This window comes from Phocoena sinus, chromosome 10 (genome assembly GCF_008692025.1).
Source record: "Phocoena sinus isolate mPhoSin1 chromosome 10, mPhoSin1.pri, whole genome shotgun sequence".
Lineage (NCBI taxonomy): Eukaryota > Metazoa > Chordata > Mammalia > Artiodactyla > Phocoenidae > Phocoena > Phocoena sinus.
The window spans coordinates 14925479-14951098 of NC_045772.1; the positions used below are offsets into that span (position 1 = coordinate 14925479).

The following is a 25620-nucleotide window of genomic DNA, read 5'->3' on the forward strand; positions in this document are numbered from 1 at the left end:
ATTTATAAGACTCAGAACTCACTCCCTGCGCGCACGTCAGCCCTGGTTACTTAGCAACGGGATCGATCACTCGGCGCTCGACTCGACCCGGCCGGACTGAGACGAGGCGTTCCGGGCCGAGCCTCTCACGGCCCTCCCCCTCCGGCCCGAGTCCCCGCGGCGCGCAAGCGCGGAACGGGGTGGCTTGGGGGAGGGGAGTCGGTGCGCTGGCGCCGCTTGCGGGCCGTGGCGGGGAGGGGCGCACGCACAAGGGGCGGGGCAGCGGGCGCCGAGAGTGGCTGAGGAGCCGGAAACGCGCCTTGGAGGGTGCGGCCCTGAGGACACTGCGGGTTGGGCCGGGCCGGGCGGGGAACGTTAGGCGGGCGGCCACCGGAGCGGGGGGTCGTGCTGGCGGGGAGGGCCCCGAGGCGAGCTTTGCCCGGATGAAGAACAAAGCGGTGGGGCAGGCGTGCGCGACCCCCGCGCGGCCGGCAGGTGGGCTGCGCGCGGGCCCGGCCGGGGCGGGGCGAGGGCGGCCTGCGGGCCCCATGCCGGCGAGCGGGCGACTTGGCCGCCCTTGGGAGGCAGTGTCAGCAGGCCCGGGCTCTCTGGCGGCGAGGCGACGGGGGCTGCATCCTTCCCGTGTTTTGGTGACCGCCCTTGTCCTCCCCCTCAGGTTAGGTAGCCCCCCTCCCGAAGCTTCTGGAGGAAAGGCCCCGGGTGTCCCCCGGCATGCCTTATCTCACGGCGGGGTGCGCGGCCGCCGGCCCTCGGGAGAAGTTGGGCTGCCCCGGGCGGCCCCGGGGACGAATGGCCGCGTTTGTGCAGCGGTTGTAAGCAAGATGCGGTAGCACGTGACCCTGGAACGCAAACCCTGATGCCGGTTCTCCGCCACCCGTGTGCGCTTTTCTCTGACACTTGGCCCCCAGCAGATGCATCACAGGTGAGTAGCTTGGTGAGCTCAGCGTTGGTGACATCTTTGGAAAACATTTGGCAAATGAGACTTAAGAGTGCTTTTGTTTTTGGTGCCATTGGGCAGGTTACAGGTGCGATTGGCAAGTGGGTTTGTCCCAAAGGGAACAAAACATCCAGAAACCAGTATTGGGTTGAATATACTCTCATTACATTTGATTTACTCCAAATGTGAGTAGTTGTTCCGAATAGCCGTTACGTCGATTGTTGGCTCGTTGGACATCTTTATCCTTGCCTTTGAGTTATTTGCGCGCTTAATAATATTTTTATCTGGATTTCGAAGTGTGTTTTTAGCTCAAAACCATGTTTCACCTTGAATTTTGCTGGTTACCGTCTGGCTTGGCTGGTAATGTAGAGAAATTAAGTTATTAATTGTGCAGGCTCCGTGTTAATGTTGAAAGTACTTTGTGGTACCATGCCACTACAGTACAGTGTGGTACCATGCCACTACAGTACAGAAGTGTGCCAAAGAAAGAGTTACATTTGGCCATTCTTTATGAGCCCTTTCATAGGCTGTATGTTGAGGATAAGGAAGATTAAAAAAAAGTTCATCCAAATCACTGAAATTGTCTGTTGCATTTGCAAAGTGGCTGCATTTCAGTTAGCTTCTTATGTCATTCTAAGAAAAAGTCGTAAGATCAACAAATGGTTCATACATAGGTCACATAAACTAGAGAAGATGAAGGATATGATTCTACAGTGAATGCATAGGGAAGAAGAGCGAGCTTAGTTAGTATCTTGATTCTGGCCCTTCTCCCAAGATTGCTTCCTAGCATCCCATATGAGAAAAGGAGCTAGAATAGAATTGCACTTTGGAATGAGGGAGTCTTTTGAGGCTCATACTGTAAATTCCCTTCATCTGCTTTCTCTCTGTGGGATACTAGTTACCTTTGGTTTATGGCTGCTGAGATCATCACATTTTAGTGACTCACAGCAAAGCAGAAATCTGCTGAGCCTCTCACATTAAACTCCTGTTTGAACTGGTCTGAGAAGGCCTAAGAGTCAACCTAGAAGCACCGTTTTGATTTTTGTCTTGAGATGAGGTGCACAGATTAATACTCAGAAATTTTCAGCATGGAAATTGAAGCTACAGACTTTTAATTGTACTTAAAAAAATTATCGTAACCATTTTTTTGTAGGTCATTACTGCTCCAGTGGTTCTAAAGTTTTAGTCAATGTTTGTAGCTATAAAAAGTCACAGGAAAAGTCTGTTTTAAACCACCCCAAACCCAGAAACCTTCAGAATTGTTAGCTATCGCTTCTTCAGGCTATAAGGATTTTTGCATTCTTTTATAGCATAATTAAATACTGTTATTAATGTGCTGTCTTTCATAAGGTGTATCTCATTTGCCATGTGATGCTAGTTGTCTTTCTAGTAAAGATGAGTTTGCATTGCTTCATCCAAATCAAATACATATTTCAGAATGCCTACTCTATATAGGGTATCGCTCTCAGCTTTGTACACTTTATTAACGTCTGGGATCCTAGTTGTATGAGATACCTAGCCCGGAGTAAGGTTGAAGCTTATGGATAGAGAATAATTCAGGAATAGGTCTATGTGGGACTTTAAACATACTCCACAATATAAATACACAGATCATAAGTGTTGGAACTGTAAAAGGCAAAAAGTTTCTTTTATTGTAATTGTCTTTTTCTAGTCATAGTTAAGAGTTTAGATTTCTTAAATTAGGCAGACCTGGACTTAAATGCCAATTCTGCGACTTACTAGTTTCTTAAATTAGGCTGACCTGGATTTAAATCCCGACTCTGCCACTTACTAGTTAATGTAATTTTGGGTTAAGTTTCTTAGCCTGAGTCTCAATTTTCTCATCTCTAAAATGGGATTAAGAATAATACCTACCTCACAGTAGTTATAAGGATTAGGTGAGGTAATTTTACATGTTATCACTTAGCCCAGTGCCTAACACCTAAGGTAAGGGAGTAATAAGTATTAGTTATTATTATTTTCATGTTGATTGGTAGCTGATATTGCCATTTTTCAGATTAAAAACCTATTAAGTTTTGCCTTCACTGCTAAGGAGTGTGTAGACCGATTTGACTCCCCTTCCTGTTCTTCACCCCTCCCTTGTACATAGGTGCTTGCGCATGAACTTGAATCACTGATAACTCAGTATAAGCATTGGAGGTCACTTGGTGACCTCCTTTGGATAGCCTGTTGGCTGGCCTCTTGAAGTTGTTTATAATATGGCAGTCTCTAAATTCTGACATAGGAACTAATACTTACTGATAACAATCTCTAGTAATATCTTATTCAAATCAGTATACTCTTATTCTAATGACTTTGTCAATGGCACTACAAGATGGATTTTATGGAAAAAGCAGTTCTCAGATTCTTCAGCCAAAAATGGTCTCTAGAAAAAAAAAGTTTGGTGTATTGAAAAACTTTTTGACAGTATTTTGCAGCATGATCTGTGTTATTTCATTGCTGTGTGATTTGGGGCATATGACAAGCCCTCTTTGAGCCAGTGTTTCCTTGGTTACCTTATTTTGTAGAATTGGTGAGCAAATATGAAGTAATTTTTAATAAAGTAGCTAGCAAAGCTTGCCTAATGAACCTTGATATGTGGAGGATATTACTAAAATTATTGATTAATTATTAAGGTATCTATACAGGATTTTAATAAAATGCTGATCCATGGAGAAGATTTGGTGCTTCTTTATGCGATTGGTAATCTAATTCACACCCAGTATCACTTTAACTCCTGGTAAAAGGAATTAGTAAAAATTCTTTGAGTAAGTTAAAACAGACTGTCTATAAAACTCCTGGTTTAAAGTAATAAGCCGGTTGGAGAAGCTAAATACTGTGAAGGAAGAAACTTAGGTGAATTTAAAAAACAAACCCTTGTTGCCAGTGTGCTCTAAGGATTGCAAACTTTGCTTTAGATAGTGTGCTTAGGGTTTGGAGCAAGGCACACCTGAGTTAAATCCTGTTTCTGCTGTATGATGGCTGAGTTAACATCTCTGAGTCCCAATGACACTAGTTATCAGGGAGCTGTGAGCATAGCAATGAAGTCATAGTTGGTTAAGTCCCATTTCCCCACCTCCATTGTTTCAGGTTCTTCAGTACCTTAAACAGAGTCACTGAGGTAATTTTTTGCATAACTGGTTGTGTCTGCTCTTTCTTAGGATGAATGAAATGAACCTGAGCCCAGTGGGGATGGAGCAGCTGACTTCATCCTCTGTGAGCAATGCCTTGCCAGTCTCAGGGAGTCACCTGGGGTTGGCTGCCTCACCCACTCACAATGCCATCCCAGCCCCAGGTGAGTGGTAAGGGAGAGTGACTGAATTTTAGCACTTAATTGCATTATCAGTTCTAAATGGAGCCTACAGCGGGGTGAAAGCCCCTTTAAGAGTGGAAGGGAGAAGCCCAGCAGGTCTAAATGGTGGTTCCACATGTGGCAGCAATTTTTCTAGAGTACTGAAGTCCTAGTGGATAGAATAGCAGTAGTGGTTTTTTTCTGGTTGTCCTCTTCTTGGGTTGGTGGCCTTTTGTCTGTAGAGCTGTAGTTGATTTGGCATTTTATCTAGGGTTACCCATTCATCTGTTTTTCCCCTTGGCATTCTGTCCCTGGGTTATTAGGAGAGAATCAAAGTTACTGTAATAACTATTCCTAGAACACATGGGAAATTCAGCTTTATTTTCTATGATATCAAACTGGCAACAGCTGCAAACACACCAGGCCTAGAATTATGGTCAAAGAGGAGGTTTCAGAGATGGAGCTCCTACGTAGAACTCCCCCTGAGCCTCAGTACTGGGACAGAATAAATATAGGAAAAGCTCATTTTTCCCCATCGCTGTACTTTTAAAACCTTTTTATCTGGCTAGTTCAATTTTTTCTTTCTACTGAAATAGAAATGAAACAAGTAAGCCATTGAGTCTTACAGTGGCAAGATAGTGATTCTTCCGTCTTTGACATTGTAATGTATTGGATTTTATCAAAGTAAGAGTTAATGTTTAAGAGTATTTTAAATCTATTAAGTTGTTTAGTTCTCTATAGAGAATTACCTGCTTAATTACTAATATGCAGCCGTTAAATAAGGTTTGTCTAAACTAGGGTGTCTTCACATTTCTTTTAGTGTCCACAAAAGAAATTTTTTAAAAAACTGTTACTTCTTAACTCATTTGATTATCTCTTAGGCATTCCATTTAGTGGACACTCTTATTGAGGAGGAAGAACCTATTAAAAAATACTGCCACTGGCAAAAATAATGCGAATCAGCACTGCCCAAGTTGGTGATTGTTCATTATGATACGTAGGCACAGGGTCACTTTAGCACTTGCGGATAGATATAGTCCAAGGTAAATATAAAGTACAAATTTTTAAAAATCATGAAGTACAGCATATATACAAAAGATTATATGAAAATATGTATGTACAGTTTTACATTTAGCTTTACATTAATTTCCAAGTAGAAGCATTTTTTAAAAAATTAATTAATTAATTATCTTGGCTGCATTGGGTCTTTGTTGCTGCGCCCAGGCCTTCTTGTTTTTGTTTTTGTTTTTTGCGGTACGCAGGCCTCTCACTGTTGTGGCCTCTCCCGTTGTGGAGCACAGGCTCCGGACGCACAGGCTCAGCGACCATGGCTCATGGGCCCAGCCGCTCTGCGGCATGTGGGATCTTCCTGGACTGGGGCACGAACCTGTGTCCCCTGCATCGGCAAGCGGACTCTCAGCCACTGCGCCACCAGGGAAGCCCCCAGAAGCATATCTTTTTTTAAGTGAAACGTTCTCACCATATAAAATGGAAAATATAGTAAAGTGCAAAAATAAATTTAAAAACTCTGGGGACTTCTCTGGTGGCACAGTGGTTAAGAATCCGCCTGCCAGTGCAGGGGATACGGGTTCAAGCCCTGGTCCGGGAAGATCCCACATGCCGTGGAGCAGCTAAGCCTGTGCTGCGCCACAACTACTGAGCCCGCAGGCCACAACTACTGAGCCTGCACTCTACAGCTACTGAAGCCCGTGCTCCGCAACGAGAAGCCACCACAATGAGAAGCCCACGTGCTGCAACGAAGTGTGGCCCCTGCTCGCCACAACTAGAGGAAGCCTGTGCGCAGCAACAAAGACCCAAATAAAGAAAGAAAGAAAATTCTTAGAAAAACAAACAACTGTTCTGTCACTACTCAGAGACCACTCTGAACTTTGATATATTTCTTTGATCTTTGGTATGTTTCTTCCCATTCTTTTTATCTCTAATAATTTGTTTTCTTAAATTGTATTTAAACTAGGTTTTTAATTGTAATTAAATGCTTTGATACTTAAGAGCAATAGACAACTGGATGATCAAGTTGGCATTTTAAAACTAACTTGATTAAATGTAGGACTTGTTTGTGGATGTCTGCACAACACTACCTATCTGTGGATGTAAAGGGCTGCTAGGTGAGATTTTTGCCCATTGCAAAAACCTTCCTAAGAGTTGAGCAAGTGATTACAGAATTTTAAAGTACTTACTTTTTTAAAAAAAATTAATTTAATTATGGCTGTGTTGGGTCTTCGTTGCTGCGAGCGGGCTTTCTCTAGTTGCGGAGAGCGGGGGCTACTCTCCATTGCGGTGTACGGGCTTCTCATTGCAGTGGCTTCTCTTGTTGCGGAGCACGGACTCTAGGCACACAGGCTTCAGTAGTTGTGCCTTGCGGGCTCTAGAGCGCTGGCTCAGTAGTTGTGGTGCATGGGCTTATTTGCTCCCGTGGCATGTGGGATCTTCCCTGACCAGGGATCGAACCCATATCCCCTGCACTGGCAGGCGGGTTCTTAACCACTGTGCCACTAGGGAAGCCCTAAGATACTTACTTTTAATGGAGAAAAAAAATTTTTTTTTGTAGGGCTGCCAGTGGCGATTCCAAACCTGGGTCCCTCCCTGAGCTCTCTGCCTTCTGCTTTGTCACTCATGCTCCCAATGGGTATTGGGGATCGAGGGGTGATGTGTGGGTTACCTGAAAGAAACTACACCCTACCTCCACCACCTTACCCCCACCTTGAGAGCAGTTACTTCAGAACCATTCTACCTGGTAAGTGTTATAGTTATTCAGGAATTTAGGAGAAAGAATTCAGCCAACTCTTAACTTCAGTTCTTGAAGGCTTGAATAACACTTTTTTCTGTTTGTCACTATTAGACATTAATCTTTGTGGGAAAAAAATTGTTCATATTTATGTACTTTTCCTCTTAGAACATATAGATAACATATTAACATAGCAGTTTGACTAAGCTTAATTTCTTTTTTTTTTTTTTTTTTTGCCGTATGCGGGCCTCTCACTGTTGTGGCCTCTCCCGCTGCGGAGTGCAGGCTCAGCGGCCATGGCTCACGGGCCCAGCCGCTCCGCGGCATGTGGGATCCTCCCAGACCAGGGCACAAACCCGCGTCCCCTGCGTCGGCAGGCGGACTCCCAACCACTGCGCCACCAGGGAAGCCCTAAGCTTAATTTCTTAATGGCACATAAACAATTTTTCTTGTCTCCTCTAGCATCTCCTTGGTTCAGTTTTTATAATTCTGCAGTTGTAATTCCTATCAACCACATGTCCTGCTTACAAGTGTCATTGTTTATTATAAATTAAAGTTTATTGAATTTTTATTCTAGAAGTATTATATACTCATTTCAAAAAATTTAGCAAATAAGGAGGAAGGGGAATCATTCATAGTCCCATCATCCATCTTTTTGGTCTACTTCCTTCCTGTCTTTTATTTTTATGTATAGGTTTTTACTGTTTTTCATAATTAACACTATATAGCGCTTTCTATACAATTGTGTACCCTTTTTTTTACTTAATATTTTTCTCTATTTTTACATAGTTATTTTTCCCAACTGCTGTGTGGTTTTCATAATTATCCTTTTTAATGATGCATTATATTCTACTGAGTGGATATTACATGGTTTATTATATCTTTATTGTTGGACAGTTTTTTCCAGTTTTTTTAATAATCATATATGAATGTCTTTGTGTATAATACTTACAAAATGCATTTAGGTGAGATTACCATAAGTGGAATTTCTTGTGCAAGAGGGTATGAACATTTTTGAGGTTATTATTATAGATACTTTCCAAGGAGGATTTAGAAATTTAGCCTCCTACTGGCAATGCAGCAAGTACCATTTCACCACATCTTCATAAGCACGAGTGTTCAAATGTTTTTTTCTGTCTTAATAAAGCAGGTATAATTGTGACTTGTTTTGAATAGAGCCTAATGTTTTATGATAGTCTAATAAGTTAAAAATTATATTTAATTTTTATTTTTCACATGGAAAATCTTTTAAATGATTTTACCTTTTAACTCTTATAGAGCAGATTTCAGCATCTAAAGACTCAGGAACTCCAGCCATGTATATATTAAAGGCAGCATTTATAAGTGATTAATTTCTAGTGACTTCAAAGGAACATAGTTAATTTTTTATGAATTCTGAGTTTCACAGGAAAAACTGAGTTGTGGTATATGTATGTTGCTATTTATAAAGTATATAGATATCAAACCAAAGAGATAGGTAGGAGATTATTTTAGTTTAGTTACATTTGTAAGGAATTTGGAATTCTTTATATTTAACAATATACTGAAAAATTCCTGATATCTCATCTTTTCCTTTTCTCAGGCATTTTATCTTATTTAGCTGACAGACCACCTCCTCAGTATATCCACCCTAACTCTATAAATGTTGATGGTAATACAGCATTATCTATCACCAATAACCCTTCGGCGCTAGATCCCTATCAGTCCAATGGAAATGTTGGATTAGAACCAGGCATTGTTTCAATAGACTCTCGCTCTGTGAACACACATGGTGCCCAAAGTCTTCATCCCACTGATGGCCATGAGGTGGCCTTGGACACAACAATCACTATGGAGAACGTCTCTAGGGTCACCAGCCCAATCTCTACAGATGGAATGGCAGAAGAGCTTACCATGGATGGTGTTGCAGGCGAGCATACCCAAATCCCAAATGGCTCCAGAAGTCATGAACCTCTTTCTGTGGATTCTGTGAGCAACAACCTTGCAGCAGAAACTGTAGGACATGGTGGTGTGATACCCATTCATGGGAATGGCCTGGAGCTCCCTGTGGTCATGGAGACAGACCACATTGCAAGTCGGGTCAACGGAATGTCTGACAGTGCCCTCAGTGACTCCATCCACACCGTGGCCATGAGCACCAACTCTGTAAGCGTGGCACTCTCTACCTCACACAACCTCGCCTCCCTAGAATCTGTTTCCCTCCATGAAGTTGGCCTAAGCCTAGAACCTGTGGCTGTCTCCTCCATCACCCAGGAGGTTGCTATGGGGACAGGTCATGTAGATGTGTCTTCAGACAGTCTTTCTTTTGTACCACCTTCACTGCAAATGGAAGACTCCAATTCAAACAAGGAAAATATGGCAACCTTGTTTACAATTTGTGAGTGTGCTTAGCCTTTTTCTTTTGGAGATATTGATAGAGAGGGCCATCATCCTTAACAGGTTTAGTCACAAAGTCAGGTGTTAAGGGAGTATAGGAAGTAACTAGACTTTGGAACTTTTATTTGCCTTTGTATTGTCCTTTGTATTAATGTGGTGCCTTTTCCTCAGGTAAGCCAAACAGTATATAGACATTTTGTGGGTTCTTATAGCATCTTCCTGAAGTAAGGAAACAGTCATTTCTGTATTTTACAGGTAAGCTTAGCCTAATAATGCTTAAGGTATTTCCCAAGATTTCACAGATAGTTAATTATAGAAGTAAATTTCAGTAAGGTATTCTGTGTGACATGCCATTTGCTTTTTCAACATAAGACATATTTATTAGATCATGTGTAATATAATTCACATATGCATTTTAAAGTGTACAGTTTAGTGGTTTTTAGTATATTGACAAGGTTGTACAACCATCACCACTGTGTAATTCCAAAATTTTTATCGCCCCATAAAGAAACCCCATTAGCAGTCACTCTCACCCCTGCCCCCCGTTCTCAGGCAACCAATAATCTACTTTCTCTGGATTCGCCTATTAGACATGTCATGTAAATGGAATCATACATTATGTGGCTGTGTCTGGCTTCTTTCCAGCATAATGTTGTGATGGCTCATCCATGTTATAGCATGTATTAGTACTTTATTCCTCTTTTTGGAAGAAGAATATTCCATTGTATGCATATACCGCATTTTGTGTATCCATTTATCTTTTATGAATATTTTGTTTCTCCTTTTTGGCCATTATATTCAATGCTGGTAGGAACATTCACGTACAAGTTTTTTGTATGAACATACGTTTTTAATTTTCTTGGATATATATTAGGAGTGGAATTCCTCGTTTTGAGGAATTGCCAGACTGTTTTCCAAAGTGGCTGCACCATTTTACATTCCCAGCATCTGTGTATGAGGGTTCCATTTTCTCTACATGTTTGCCAAGACTTTTTTTTTTCTAATACCCATTGTAGTGGGTGTGAAGTGGCATCTCATTGTGGTTTTAATTTGCATTTCCTTAATGACTAATGATGTTGAACATCTTACATGTACTTATTGGCCATTTGTATATCTTTGAAGGAAACCTGTAAGCATTTTTTGCAGTATGAATTCTGAATCTCCTTTGTTTGAAGAGTTAACATGGTTTCTTGTTAAGAGCATTGGAGAATAAGTTCTCATAGAGTGTAGGGGATCTCTAGTCTGATATTCAAAGAATTTTTAATCAAGTAGTACTCGAAGAAGTAATATATTATTACTGCTTTGGCTAAATATGAAAACTTACTGATATTTTATGCCATTTAAGCGGTAATTTCTAATGGATTTCTGAGGAGAAAAAGGCACCTAGAAGGCTGCGATTCTAAGGTTTATGTATTTACAACTATTTTGTGAATGAATTTGGAAAGTTTGAACACAGTCATTGACTAAATAGGGTCATTAATACTACTGTTAAGGTAACAGTGAGAAAGGAAAGTAAAAGAATAGAACAGAAGATTTATAGAGAAGGAGGACACTCCTGAGCTTGTAAAAGTGAAGTTACAGTAAGCACAGAAAACAGAATATGAATTCAGCATTTTTTCTGACAATGCAAAAAGACCGCATGAACAATAAGAATTAAGAACGTTAAGCAAATATGTCTGCAAGAATATGATTCACCTGCTGTCCCAAGAGCAGGTTGCATATTTTTTTTGTCTTAAGAGCTTGTCATCAAAAGCGTGGTCAGCCAGTTTGTTAATAGTGAAGCAAAAGAGAGCAGTGGTGCAGCTGGCTCTGACTTTGTTGTGCTCTATTGTCATCTCTGTTTTGGCTTTGCATCGCTACAGCATTTCAACTCAGTTTCCTCTTATAGTTTGGTAGAATTGGAATCTTTTGGACTTTAGAACATCATATCTCAAGGTATTACTTATCTACTCAATGTAAGGAATAATATACTTGATTCTTGAAGTAATGTAGGCTTATTTTTTGATCAGTCTTTCTCTTACGCATTGAATAGAAAACTTGTCCAGTTGGATCAAAAGAAAATTATCAAATGTTGCTGAAGAGAGATATAACAGTGGATATATATTTTAGTGTAAGAAAGTGGTTCTTTGATCAGAGAATTTCTACTAGAACCTAGCTTCGTACTGGTTACATTTTAATAATTTGTATTTAAATAAAAAAGCAGGTGGTCATTCATTTGCCTGCTAGAACTGACCCCATTTATGTCTCAAATTTCCCATCTTCAGGGTGCACTCTCTGTGACCGAGCCTATCCCTCAGACTGCCCAGATCACGGACCGGTGACTTTTGTTCCTGACACTCCAATAGAGAGCAGAGCGAGGCTTTCTCTCCCAAAGCAGCTTGTTCTCCGCCAGTCAATTGTGGGAGCAGATGTTGGTAAGACTCTTGGAACCATAAAACCCCATCAGAGGTTCTTCTTCCTTTGTAGGGTGAAGTTGTAAAAGTGGATGTGTGTAATTTAGTGATTATTTGGTTGATCCAGAAGTCAGTTTATAGCTGAGATTTATCCTTTTACGGAATATTTGTCTTGTCCAGGGGTGACAGCAGTACATCAAGTTGAAAACTTTATTGGGAAAGTTCCCCTTGCTTAGAATCAGAATTGAATAGAGGAGAGAATCCTAGCCTGAGTCTTTGAAGACTTGACTTTTATTTTCAGCTGTATCATCCACTATCAATAATCATGACAAAGCACTCCTTGAAACTTAGTTTCTTTTATAAAACATTGAAAATTCACCATTGATAACTTCTTTATCACTAAAGATATTTACATCAGATGTTTGTAAATTGCCTAATACTCCTTAGGAAAAGGTAATAAGAAATGTAGACTGCCAAAGTATGCTTATCCATATTGGAACTTAACGTGGTATCTGAATCACTGTGCCATTCTTCGAAAATACAATACTAGGTTCGTTATTCTTTCAGGTGTAACTTAGGCATGGGTCAGTTGAAAGCATTAAACAGCTTAGATAGTAAAGAGCAGTGCTTTAAGCACAAGTGATCTTAGACGTTTGATTTATTTTGTAGTAATTGCTTTACTTTTTTATGATAGAATGATGTTCTCTAGTCTTTTTTATGTGTCAACTCCAAAATAACGTATTTGGAGGGACATGGTTTGGTTCCTTGTATATAAAAATGGTTCAGGAATTTCTGATACTGCTTCTTACTCTGCTTATTTCTTCTGAGCCCCTATCTAATCTGTTTATTACTTTTTCCTTATTTACAGGATAGGACCCATAACACTTATCTACCTCTCAGGAGTGCTAGAATATCAGTAGTACTTAGGTTCATTGAAAATAAGATTCTTTGTATGAGTTAAGCTACTCTCTTCTTATCTGATTAGATGTTTAAATCATTGATTGTGTAGTTCATGTCCTTCCACTGATAGGTGTATGGACTGGAGAAACCATTCCTGTGCGGACTTGCTTTGGGCCTCTTATTGGCCAGCAGAGTCACTCCATGGAAGTAGCAGAATGGACAGACAAGGCAGTTAATCATATCTGGAAGGTCAGTGTTTATGAAACTTTTCTGTGACTTTTGGTTGCTTTCACTGTAATGAGGTAGTTAAAAACGTAGCCAAGATTCATACAGTGCCTTTCACTATCAGTCATTTAATAGTGCATTCTCTCTGTTCTTGGTAGCCAACTTATTATACATAGCAAAACATCAGGTGTTGAATATGGAAGATAAACTGTTTTAGTCTCCATTTTGTTAGATAACTCAATGATTATTCATTTTTATTACTTGTGGCAGCTGAGGCCATGGACTTTGTTTATATGTTGAAAGTCTTATTTTGTAATCAACTAAAACATTCCTCAAATATTTAGCTTGGGAAACAATTCTAGAATTTGAAGCTAAGATTATTTCTCTAGTTTTCTAACGGAAGGGGCTAGAAACTTAAGTTTTTGATATAAACAGCTATTCCTATAACATGTTTATATAGAATTTTAGTCAATAGGTTGAGAATGATGCCTGCAAAAATTGAAGTAAGGGGGAAATGGGTCTTGTGATAGTTGGAAAGGTAGAGTGCCACTGGCATTGGGGACTTTAATTGTGGTATCCAGGAGTAAACATAGAGGAATGCTACGTGCATTGGAGAAATGATGAGAAGAGGTGGTTCTCTGACCTTAATGTCCATTCATGTGGTAGGTGGTGAAGACAAGCAGACTGTTTCTTATGTCTTTTCCAGTCAAGCCAAAATGTGAATAATCAAGAGCAACATGATTCTATACACTGAGCACTAACTGTAGGTCCCTAGTGGTCTTTATTGTACTGCTGGAAATAGGGGGACTGGTGAAATGACAAACATTTGAGAAGACAACCATGTATTTTCACACTGACTAGGAAAGTTGGTACCTACTGCAAAGTAAATGAGATTATTGCTAGGCTAAACTTAGTAGCATTGTGTATCACTTTTCAGTTCATCTGATGTGTATGTTTGCCTTTTGTTGACAGATATACCACAGTGGTGTCCTAGAATTCTGCATCATTACAACTGACGAAAATGAATGTAATTGGATGATGTTTGTGCGCAAAGCCAGGTAAGAGTAGACTTGGATGAAAGAAATAGTTACGCTTCAGATGTTTTTCAGTAGGAAGCTTTGAATAAAATAGGGAAGAATCGAAGAATCCAAATGACAGTGATATCTGAACATACTTTAAAGCCTAAGACTTTTCACCTTTTTCATCCCAGTAGTTGTTGACTAAGGGTTATTATAAATCAAAATATAAGAAACTATCCTTGTTTTATGAACAGTTCATTCAACTTACTAATGCAGTAAGGAATGATACAATTACCATTGACCTTGCAAGTGGGTACCTTTTCTTTTTTTTTTTTTTTGCTGTATGCGGGCCTCTCACTGTTGTGGCCTCTCCCGCTGCGGAGCGCAGGCTCAGCGGCCATGGCTCACAGGCCCATTTGCTCCGCGGCATGTGGGATCTTCCTGGACCGGGGCACGAACCTGTGTCCCCTGCATCGGCAGGCGGACTCTTAACCACTGCGCCACCAGGGAAGCCCGGGTACCTTTTCTTTATATTAGCTATTAGTCAACCCCTTAGGCTGCTCTTTTGGTTAATTCTTGTTCAGCTATCTATTTCTGTGTCTTTGTTATATTGTTTTAAGACTTTATTTTTCTTCCAGTAACAGACTGTAGTATTTCTGACTATAAAGGATGATATTGAAGTAAGAATTCTGTTTCTATGCAAGTTACTCCTAATAGGTAGTATAGGGAATTAGAGAAATGACCCAGAGAAATAGTACATCTAAGTTTTCATATAGGATTTTGCTGTAGGGATATGATGTGTTTAGTGTATATTTCAAAATTAATATGCTTGATGGGAGTTCCCTGGTGACCTAGTGGTTAGCATTCTGGGCTTTCACTGCTGTGGCCTGGGTTTAATCCTTAGTCGGGAAACTGAGATCCCGCAAGCCTTGTGGCACAGCCAAAAAAATTTTTTTTAATTAATAAAATAAATTTAATATGCTTCATCTGTTAAATGTGATAACTTAGGAATCGGGAAGAGCAGAATTTGGTGGCTTATCCCCATGATGGAAAAATCTATTTCTGCACCTCACAAGATATCCCTCCTGAAAATGAACTGCTTTTTTATTACAGCCGGGATTATGCTCAGCAGATTGGTAAGTTTATGTAAGACTTGGTTTGGTATGAATCTAGCATAGTAAAAGCACCAAGGACCAGTAGCAGAGTTTTGGTAATGATTTACATGTAAGCTGAAACAAATCACATACCTTTGTGTATATAAAAGCAGGATATTACCCCATGTTAAAAGTGTTAAAATCCGTGAGATTCTTCATAAGCTAATTGTTATTGACCAGACAGTATGAACTTTTGTGTTAGGACTTTGATTTGTGGAATTTGAAGTTCCTATGTTCCTTTTGAACCATTACAATTTAATTTCATAAAGGACAGCAAAGCTTCTTGAGTTGGTTTAACCTTCATAGGCTTTTTCTTGCACTGTGTCATGATGACAAGTGATGTTTAGGAGTTTGTATACTACAAAATCTTAAGTTTTTTTCCTAGGAAAGGTGCCTTATAATCCAGTATTTACCAAGTGTTCCCTATGTATGTGCCTGACACGCTATCTGAGATGCTAGGACTAGAGCATTGAACAAGATGTAGCGGGCAAGCTGGAAATTTTGGTAGAAGGGAGAATTATAAGCAATAGTTACTAATATCAACAAGTTTTTAAATTTAAGTATCAGGAGACATTGAATAATCTTTCTCTTAAGGTGTTCCTGAACACCCAGATGTGCACCTCTGTAACTGTGGCAAGGAGTGCAGTTCCTATACAGAGTTCAAAGCCCACCTGACCAGCCACATCCATAACCATCTTCCTAGCCAGGGCCACAGCAGCAGCCATGGGCCAAGCCACAGCAAAGAAAGGAAGTGGAAGTGCTCCATGTGCCCCCAAGCTTTTATCTCTCCTTCCAAACTTCATGTTCACTTTATGGGTCACATGGGTATGAAGCCCCACAAGTGTGATTTCTGTAGCAAGGCTTTTAGTGATCCCAGCAACCTGCGGACCCACCTCAAGATACATACAGGTAAGTTGTGTTGGACCATCAAAGTGGAATTTTGAAAAATTAGAAATTAGTAAGGCCTTGGCAGCAAGATAGTCTTGCAGGTAGAGTTGAGATCAGATGTTAGAAGGAATCCAGCTGGCTGTCAGCAGGACTTTGTTGGGTCATAAATCTTGGTGGGATAACTGTGCCTCCTCAGAGAGTATTACTTCTCGTTATTAAGTTGCTTCACTTTCCAGGTGCCCCCACCATAGTTTGAAGGTGACTGGAAAAATGCAGTTAATAATCAGGAAGTTGATGTATGTGTTTGGCCCTAAAGGGAATTCTACAGAAACAGCCTGAGCCTCCCATTAGAGCTCACCCCTGGTCACCAGCCACAGCCAGTTTCTTTCCTTTGAATATTGCTCAGTAAACACTGCCAAAATTTGTTGAGTTTCTATTTTCTAAACTCCATACAAACCAACCCCTTTCTCTTAGCACTTACTTTTTTCACTTACTTTTTTACTTTGCTATAAAGTAACTGCTTTAGTTTTCGTTTTCTTGGCTGGGTCATTCATTCTCCAAATCTTTGAAAGTAAAGCTTTTCCTCATTCTTTTCCATTAAGACTGAGTAGTCGCAGCAGAGACCATATGGCTCACAGAGCTTAAGATTCTGACCGACCTGTAAGAAAAGGTCTGCTAACCCCTGACTTAGAGTAACTTTCTTTCTTTTTTTTTAATATAAATTTATTTATTTATTTTTGGCTGTGTCGGGTCGTTGCTGCGTGTGGGCTTTTCTTTAGTTGCGGCACGAGTGGGGGCTACTCTTGGTTGCTGTGCGGTGGCTTCTCTTGTTGCGGAGCATGGGCTCTAGGTGCACAGGCTTCAGTAGTTGCGGTGCGTGGGCTCAGTAGTTGTGGCTCACGGACTCTAGAGTGCAGGCTCAGTAGTTGTGGTGCACGGACTTCATTGCTCCGCGGCATGTGGGATCTTCCTGGGCCAGGGCTTGAACCTGTGTCCCCCGCATTGGCAGGCGGATTCTTAACCGCTGAGCCACCAGGGAAGTCCCTATTTCTGCATTCTTAAAAGGATTTTATTTCATCCCTGGTTTATGAGGTCATATTAAATGTTTTAAAAAAGAATACTAAAATGTAGGTTGTAAAAATATGTTTGCTTATAGGCAAGTACTAGATTTCATGAGTTTTTTAAAAAAAATAATTGAATTAAGTTGGGCACTGGGGTTATAAGTGATTTTTTTTCCAGAGTTTATATCATGCGTTAGCTATAAACATTAAAAAGTGTGTGTGTGTCTCTGTGTGTGTGTGTGTGTGTGTGTGTGTGTGTGTGTGTGTGTGTGTGTGTAGGTAAGCAGTCCTAGGAGGTCAGATTTGTTAGCTTCACTAGCTTTAGTTGCAGAATATAAATTCTGAGTGGCTCTGAGTGGCTCTGGGTAGACAGTCCCAGAAAGTGAAGTTCCAGTTTACAGTCAGTTCTGTTTTATTCCTGCCTCTGCTACATACCCATACAGTGTGCCTCTTCATCCTGAGAATGCTCGTGGCAGTTTTATTCATGGTATGGTAATTCGGGTTGATGTGCAGGTCAGAAGAACTACAGGTGCACTTTGTGTGACAAGTCTTTCACCCAGAAGGCTCACCTGGAGTCCCACATGGTTATCCACACGGGCGAGAAGAACCTCAAGTGTGATTACTGTGACAAGCTGTTCATGCGGAGGCAGGACCTCAAGCAGCACGTGCTCATCCACACACAGTGAGTCGCCCGCTGCCCAACACCCCTCGGGCGGGGAACGAGGCTTGTCATCTGTCTCCTGCCTTGGCACCCGTCGGTGCCTCCTGTGTTCCACGTAGCCAAGCAGAGGTTGGAAAACTAACGTTTTGGTTTATCCTGGAAGATTTCACTTGTTTGTTTTTCTTATTTTTCACCTCTACTCTCTGTATTTCCTTTTTTTTCATATTTTCAAAACATCATTTCATTAATTTAACAAATTTCTAAGTACCTCCTTGATGCCCAGCACTGTGCTAAGTGGTAAAAATACAAAGATGAGCTTTAAAGAGCTTGGAGAGCATTAAGAGACAGAAGAGTAATTGCTATACTGTGTTGCAGATGTCAGGGTAAGCGCTGGGTCCTGAGAGACCAGAGAGGAGGCCCCAGCCCAGCCTGCAGTGTCCTGGGAAAGTGTCCTGGTAGTTTGAGCAAGCATTAAAGGAGATAAATTAGAGTTATTCAGGGAGACAGTGAAGGGTAAGGGATGAGAATACTGCTCTAGACAGATGAAACGGAGTATGCGAAAAGGACTGTGAAATGCGAGTGGTTCTTTTCTTTTCTTTTTTTTTGGCTGCGCGTGCAGCATGCAGGATCTTAGTTCCCTGACCAGGGGTCGAACCTGTGCTCCTGCAGTGGAAGCACAGAGTCGTAAGCACTGGACCACCAAGGAGGTCCCGCTAGTGGTTCTTTATAGTTAGAGCATTGGGTGTATATGAGAGCGAGTGAGAGAGAGGCAGCAGCCAAATCATGAAGAGCCTTTTATCCAACTAAGAAAATTAAATTTTGTTCTGGAAATAATGGAGAGTTACCGAAGCATTTTTCCTACCTATGTACCAGGAACTATTCTGTGCTTTGTGTGTGTGCGTGCATGTGTGTATTTTAATTATGGCATAAAACACAAATTTTACTGTCTTAACCATTTTTAAGTATATAGTTAGTAATGTTACGAGCATTCACATTCTTGCACAGGCATTGAAGGATTTTAAGGGAAAGAGTGTCATGGTGAGATGTTCTTTTTTTTTTTTTTTTTTTTTGAGATGTTCATTTTGTAAAGATTACTCTGGCAGCAGGAAAGGGTGATTGAAGGAGGAGAAGGCCAAGTATTGGGAGACCTATTAGGATTTTATTGCATGGATCCAAGTGTAATTAATTAGAGCTGAAAGAGATCTCTGGGATCATTTAGTCTAGCTGCTTATATTAGTCAGCTTGAGCTGCCATTAACAAAATACCATAGACTGGGTGGTGGCTTAAACAAAAGAAATTTATATTCTTAAACTTCTGGAGGCTGGAAAGTCGAGATCAGGGTGCCAGCATGGTTAGGTTTTGATGAGGGCCTTCTTCCTGGCTTGCGCATGGCTGCCTTCTTGTGTCCTCACATGGTGGAGAGAGTGAGCAAGCTCTGGTCTCTCTTCCTCTTCTTATAAGGGCACTAATCCCATCATGGGGGTCCCATCCTTATGACCTCATCTAAACCTGATTACCTCCCACAGGCCCCCACCTCCAAATACCATCACATTATGAGTTACAGCTTCAACATACCAATTTAGGAGTGGGGGGTGGGGGGATGACAAATATCCAAACGATAACACTGCTCATGATAATAAGCTGGGAAATGTGAAAAACAGTGATTGGTGCCAGGGCCCCAGCTCCAGGGATTCTAATTTAGTTGGTCCGGGGTAGAGCCCTGGCCTTGGTATTTTTAAAAAGCTCCCCAAGTGAGTCTAATGTCCAGTCAGTGTTTAGTGCTACTGAGTTGATCCAAATGAAAGACTTGTTTCACAGTATCTCTGGCAAGTGGCTATATTGTTACTTCTTGAAAACCACACATAAAGAGGAGTTATCTTCCTTGACCTTAACTTTCTATTCTTTCAAGTGATGTGTAAATTTGCACTTGCTTTTATGGTAGCCATTTCACAGCATAATGAAATAGAAATTATTTTGAAATTAGTCATAACTGCTTATCTCCTTCTGGGGTGGAAATTGGCTTTATCAGATGTCGACTAGTGAAAGCAGTTTTCTTAAATGTGGATCTGGACACTTTCTCATGATGACAAAATATAATAAGCCTCTGCCAAACTCCCATGGTATAAAAGTTGTTTTAGGACTGTCAAGACTTTATGCTAGTATAAGTCATTCATAAAAGAAGCACCATTCAACACACACACACACACACACACACACACACACACACACACACACACACACACACATTTTGGCTGCACCACACGGCTTGCAGGATCTTAGTTCCCCAACCAGGGATTGAACCCAGGCCCTCGTCAGTGAACGTCCTAACCACTGGACTGCTGGAGAATTCCCCAACCGATTTTTTTTTTTTTTTTTGCGGTACGCAGACCTCTCACTGTTGTGGCCTCTCCCGTTGCGGAGCACAGGCTCCGGATGCACAGGCTCAGCGGCCATGGCTCACGGGCCCAGCTGCTCCGCGGCGTGTGGAATCCTCCTGGACCGGGGCACGAACCCGTGTCCCCTGCATCGGCAGGTGGACTCTCAACCACTGCGCCACCAGGGAAGCCCCCCCAACCAATATTTTTGAATGAGACTTCCTGTAGAGATCATTGGTAAAATTTTCAGTTGTTTGTATCCTTACTTTTAGGCATTTCAAAATGCATATGTTAGTATTGGAATTCATTCTATTTATCTGCTTAGTAAAGAACTATAGCCCCTAAAGCCAAATGTAGGAGTTGTTCCTCTCCCAGTGTTCCCCTGGGAGTATAAGGCATGGGACTTTGCCCTTCCTCTAAGAAAGGAACTTGAGAGTACGAGTGGGGCGCTTATTCTCTAGGTCGTTATCTTAGTCCCGTGGCTTTGTGATCTATATCCCCAGCCTTATATAACTAACCATTCACTCAGCATCTCTGAGTTCTGGATGTCTGCTAGGCAGCTCAAACCTGATAAGTTCAAACCTCAACTCTTCGTATTAACCCAACAAACTTGATTTTCCCCAGTGTTCACTGGCTCAGAAAATGATACCACCATTCATCCCAGTGGCTCAAACCAAACACCTTGGAGTCATCCTCAACTCAGTCTTCCATTCTTTCCTTCATTCAGCTCTTGCCTGGTTGAGACCACCAGCATCTTTTTTATGGGCAACTTCAGTAGTGTCCCAGCTGACTTCCCTGCTGCTCTTCTCTCTCCTCATCCACTCCCCAACACAGATACACACACAGGTGCCACACACACATGCTGTATTCGTCCACAGTGGCCAGAGTGATATATTTAAAACATAAGTCAGATTGTGCACATCTCCAGTCATGATTCTTCATTGACTGGAAGTCCCTTCATGATGTGGTAGTGGTACTTGACTACGTGTCCCACTCCATCTTTTATTGCTTTTCTCATACTGTTCTATTTTACCCACATTGGGCCTCCCCTTGCTACTACTTCAGCATACTGAACACAGTCTCAGGGCCTTCGCACTGTTCTGCCTCTGCCTAGAAACTTCTCCCTCTGGATATCTCCCTGTCTTCCTCCCTCACTTCATTCAGGTTTCTGCTTAAGTTTGTCATTTCCTCAGAATGGCCTTCCTTGATTATCTCATCTAAAACAGGACTCTGTCACTCTTACCTGGCTTCATTTTTTTTAATAGTATTTATTACTATCTGATATCACATTATATATTTTTAATTTGTTTATGGTGTGAGTCCTCCACTAGAATGTAAGCTCCATGAAGGCAGGGACTGAGTTTTCCCTGTCCTGTAGCTCCACAGAATTCTTCTCTGCCACGTCCTGCTGGGAGAAGGTGGTAGAAATGCTAAGGAGACCAGGCTTCAGAACTTTCCACTGCACCCTCACACTCCATCAAGGATTTTAACCCCCTTTTATTTGCTTCACATATTGGACTTTCATTAAGACGTAGGGTTCAGCTCCTCAAAAAAAGAGTTAAAAAATTCCTGCTCTGTGTGATCCCTAAGTTTCTTTTCAGCTCTAAATGTCTAGGCCAAATTTACTCCACCCTTAACACTACTGACATCTTTAGCCGGATAATTTTTTGTTGTAGGGGCTACCGTAACACCATAGTTAGATACCATTGTGTATTGGTCAGTTGGCAAATGTTTTCAAATTTGAGTTTTCCAGTTGGTAAGAATGTGGGGCAGCGGGAACTCACAAATGGCTGTTGATGGATGTGTATATCAATACAGCCATGTTGGAAAACAGCGTAGCATTATCTAGTAAAATTGAAGATGTACATATCCTTTGATCCAGCTATGCCTCTCCTGAGTATATGCCATAGAGCAGCGGTCCCCAGCCTTTTCGGCACCAGGGACAGGTTTCATGGAAGACGGTTTTCCCACAGATGGGGGACGGGGATGGTTCAGGCGGTAATGCGAGCCATGGGGAGCGGCCGATGAAGCTTCTCTTGCTCACCTCTGCTGTGCGGCCCGGTTCTGAACAGGCCGTGGACCCCTGCCCTAGAGGAACTGATGCGTATGCAGATCACACACCAGTGTAGAAATGTTCATAGCAAGTCTTGCCTGTGGTGATAAAGAACTGGAAACCACCAGAATACCCATTAACAACAGAGCCAGTGCCACAGATAAGTTGTGGTATATTTGTAAGTAGCTTACAGCCGTGGAAGGGAGCAAACTACTGATACAGCAACTTGATTGAAATTCAGAAACATCATACTGAGTGAAAGAAGCAAAACACAAGAGAGATACATACAGTACGATCCCATTTACATAGAGTTCTAAAACAAGCAAAATCAGTCTGTGGTGTTTAAACTACAAATGTTTTATGACTCTTCTATATGATACATCTCCTGTTTAAAAAAAAAAAGTTTGATTCTACTTGGGTAGAGCTTCTCTGACAAAGGTCTGAGGTTGTGCAGAATAAGTGTGTGCCTCAGTTGTCATTTGTAACCCCAAATCAAATGTTTTTTTCTTGTGTTCCTCTCAGAGAACGCCAGATCAAGTGCCCCAAGTGTGATAAGCTGTTCCTGAGAACAAATCACTTAAAGAAACATCTCAATTCACATGAAGGAAAACGGGATTATGTCTGTGAAAAATGTACAAAGGCTTATCTAACCAAATATCATCTCACCCGACACCTGAAAACCTGCAAAGGGCCCACGTCCAGTTCATCAGCGCAGGAGGAGGAGGAGGAAGACGACTCGGAGGAGGAGGAGCTCGCGGACCCTGTGGGGGCAGAAGGCTGCCGGGTTAGCAGTGCTGTGTATCCCGCGGACGAGGCTCTGTCTACACATAAATGAAAGGAAAAGGAGCCAGCTGTTTCGGATGGAAAATACAAAAGGGAAAAACACACATGACCAGTTATCCACTACCGTGCTTTTTATATAAAATAATTTCTGATTTCCTTCCAGCCAACAGTCAAAATAGACTAAATGGGAACGGATGAAGCACTTATAGAAGAGTATCCTAATGAAAACACTTTAAGAAAGATTGAGAAAAGAGCATGTATCCTATTTTTAAGTGGCGTATGGGGAGGAAAGTGTAAACTTTTGAGGATTTTTTTTTTTTTTTTTTTTGCTGTACACGGGCCTCTCACTGTTGTGGCCTCTCCCGTTGCGGAGCACAGGTTCTGGATGCGCAGGCTCAGGGGCCATGGCTCATGGGCCCAGCTGCTCCGCGGCATGTGGGATCTTCCCGGACCAGGGCACGAACCTGTGTCCCCTGCATCGGCAGGTGGACTCTCAACCATTGCGCCACCAGGGAAGCCCTGAGATCCATTCTTTATTTACATAATTGGGTGATACATTTATGCCTGAGTCAGAGCTGCTCTCTGCCCAAACAAATCAGATTTATTTTAAATTCTTTCATTATTCCATTTTTCTCCCAAGCCACTGATTTGGTAGCACTCTAAACTTGGTCCCTGCCTTACAGTCGTCCTGATTATGGTTCTGGTGTTTTGTTTTATGCAGACTTGTGACTTAAGCTTATCCCAGAATGGATTGGAATATAACAACGTAAGCTTGTTACTCTTTCCTGCAGCTGACAAGTTTAAAGCACCACCTACCTTAATCTCTCTTGGCTGCTTGGGAGTTCAGGGTAGGTCTTGCTTCCCAAAATTTCAGCAGGTACCTAGAGGACAGATAAAAAAGGGAGCAGCCAGGCAGTAGGCACTGATGGAGAGAAGAAAAGGAGAGATGCCTGGGCCACTGTCCAAGAAGCTAGCTTTGATTGAAGCTGGGGTAAGAGATCTGGTGGTTGTTCCTTAGAGGTCTTTGTAGGTTTAGACATGTCTCTGTCTCCAGTGAAGCCTCCAGCACCCAGACAAAGGGGATCTGGGGGTGTAGCAAGCCAAGTAATGCCTGCTGCATCGTCTCCTGATAACAAGGACATGTGGACTCAGCTGGCAAAGTGGTACCTTGGCCCAGGGAAGGAAGGAGGGAATGATCCTTCCTATCTGGCTTACCCTATGAAAAGGATCAAGACACCATTAAAATGTTGCCAACTCAGAATGACAGATGACATATTGGTGCATTTGCAAGATTAGGCCTTCCAAGTTGTCTACAATGAAGGACCTCATCAGTTAAGCACGGTGGATGCCAAAGGATTTGGGAAGTGCAGAAGGTTAAATGGTCACCACGTGGGTGTGTTTTCAGGGTCCCAGCTTAATTCATCTACCCATCTGATCTTTTCATCTTGTCTCTCATGCATCTCCTGCTTTCAGCAAGAAGCAAACACATCGTGAAGTTGACGGTTGATGGAACATGCTCTCCTGCTCTAAGGCACGACCTCTGGGCTGGAGTAGAGAGAACCTTGGTGGGAAGGTTTTGCTGCTAATGTATTTATGGAATGAATGTATTTCATTCAAATCTGTATTCCTCTAGGAAGGATTAAAATAAAAACTTTTAAAAAAATACGATTCCTCTTGTAATCTCATTTTGTGGACGGAGAGGAATGAGTCTTTTTAGGGAAAATGAGGTACAACTTGAGTTTTTCTTAAGGTCAGAAGTGGAGAAAGTATTTCCTAAGTACTGTAGCTTTGAAATTATATTTTCGCATGCTTCTGCATAACAGCGCTTAATTAAACTATGCTCCCTGCGTTTCCAGCTCTCATCCCTGCCCTCTTCCTTCCTAAGGTGGTGCCTTTACTTTGCTGTCTCCTTGGAGAACTACAGGTCTACAGTTGAAGGAGTTGGTGAGGTATGGTGGTTAGAGGTGGCTGTCAACACTGGGCCATGAAGGCTTCATCAGGGAGCTCTGGTGGGACTGAGGCAACTCAAATCTCAGCCTTTTGAGCTGGTAAAGGCATCCTGGTGGCAGCGACTCCTGTTCCCAGGAAACCATCGGTGCTAGAACTACAAGCACCCTTTCTCCCTTTAACTCTGGATCACGCTGGGTTAAATTTCTTCATTTCCAGGTGCTAGTTGAAGTGCTGCCCAAGATAGATAAACCTTATGTAAAACAGTAAAAGAGGAATTCTGGGAAATAGTTTAGGTGAAAATGTAGCTGTTGTTGCTTGCTTTACAACTGTGTCTTCCATTTTTTTTTTTTTTTTTACCTCTTAGACTTAAGTGACACATTATAAGTCATTCTCACAAGATGAGTAAATTAGTAGCTGCCCCTTTGACAAGATTTTACTCTGAGCCTTCCTTGCCCATTGCAGGTGCCCTCATCTGTTGCTGCTGCTGGGATCAGTCTGCTGTTGGGTAAATGGTCACATTCAGAGGCAGGATATTATGAGTGTGGGCTCTGTAGCCCTGCTGAACGTTCTCCAATCTGGGCTTTGCTGCACGATGGTTTGGAAGCTCAGTCAAGTTATGTAACCTCTCTGTGCCTCTTTTTACTTAACTGTAAGCAGAGACTACTACTAAGAGGTCCCATTTCATAGTAGTATTTGATGTTAATTCATGTAAAGGGCTGGCACAGTGCTCAACATACAGTGAGCACTGGCTAATATTCTTTAGTTTTAGGTTATCCTAGCACAGATTTCTATCCTTAAAATATGGCT

At 41.8% G+C, this 25620-nt stretch overlaps 1 protein-coding gene across 5 annotated transcripts; it reads left to right on the forward strand.

The window, feature by feature from the left end:
- The first annotated feature begins 276 nt into the window (after positions 1-276).
- Positions 277-24531, forward strand: PRDM4 (PR/SET domain 4). Of its 5 annotated transcripts, none has more exons than XM_032646280.1 (12): positions 277-306; positions 656-922; positions 4099-4232; positions 6799-6984; positions 8558-9352; positions 11616-11765; positions 12775-12893; positions 13842-13927; positions 14897-15024; positions 15637-15951; positions 17505-17673; positions 22603-24520. In XM_032646280.1, the coding sequence occupies exons 2-12, from the start codon at positions 912-914 to the stop codon at positions 22913-22915; spliced, it is 2406 nt and encodes an 801-aa protein (XP_032502171.1). In that variant the 5' UTR covers positions 277-306; positions 656-911; the 3' UTR covers positions 22916-24520. The 5 variants fall into 5 exon arrangements, with proteins under 5 accessions (XP_032502171.1, XP_032502170.1, XP_032502169.1 ...); XM_032646279.1 differs by having other exon boundaries at positions 297-474; positions 22603-24519; XM_032646278.1 differs by lacking the exon at positions 277-306 and adding an exon at positions 321-474 and having other exon boundaries at positions 12754-12893; positions 22603-24531.
- The last annotated feature ends 1089 nt before the right edge of the window (positions 24532-25620 follow it).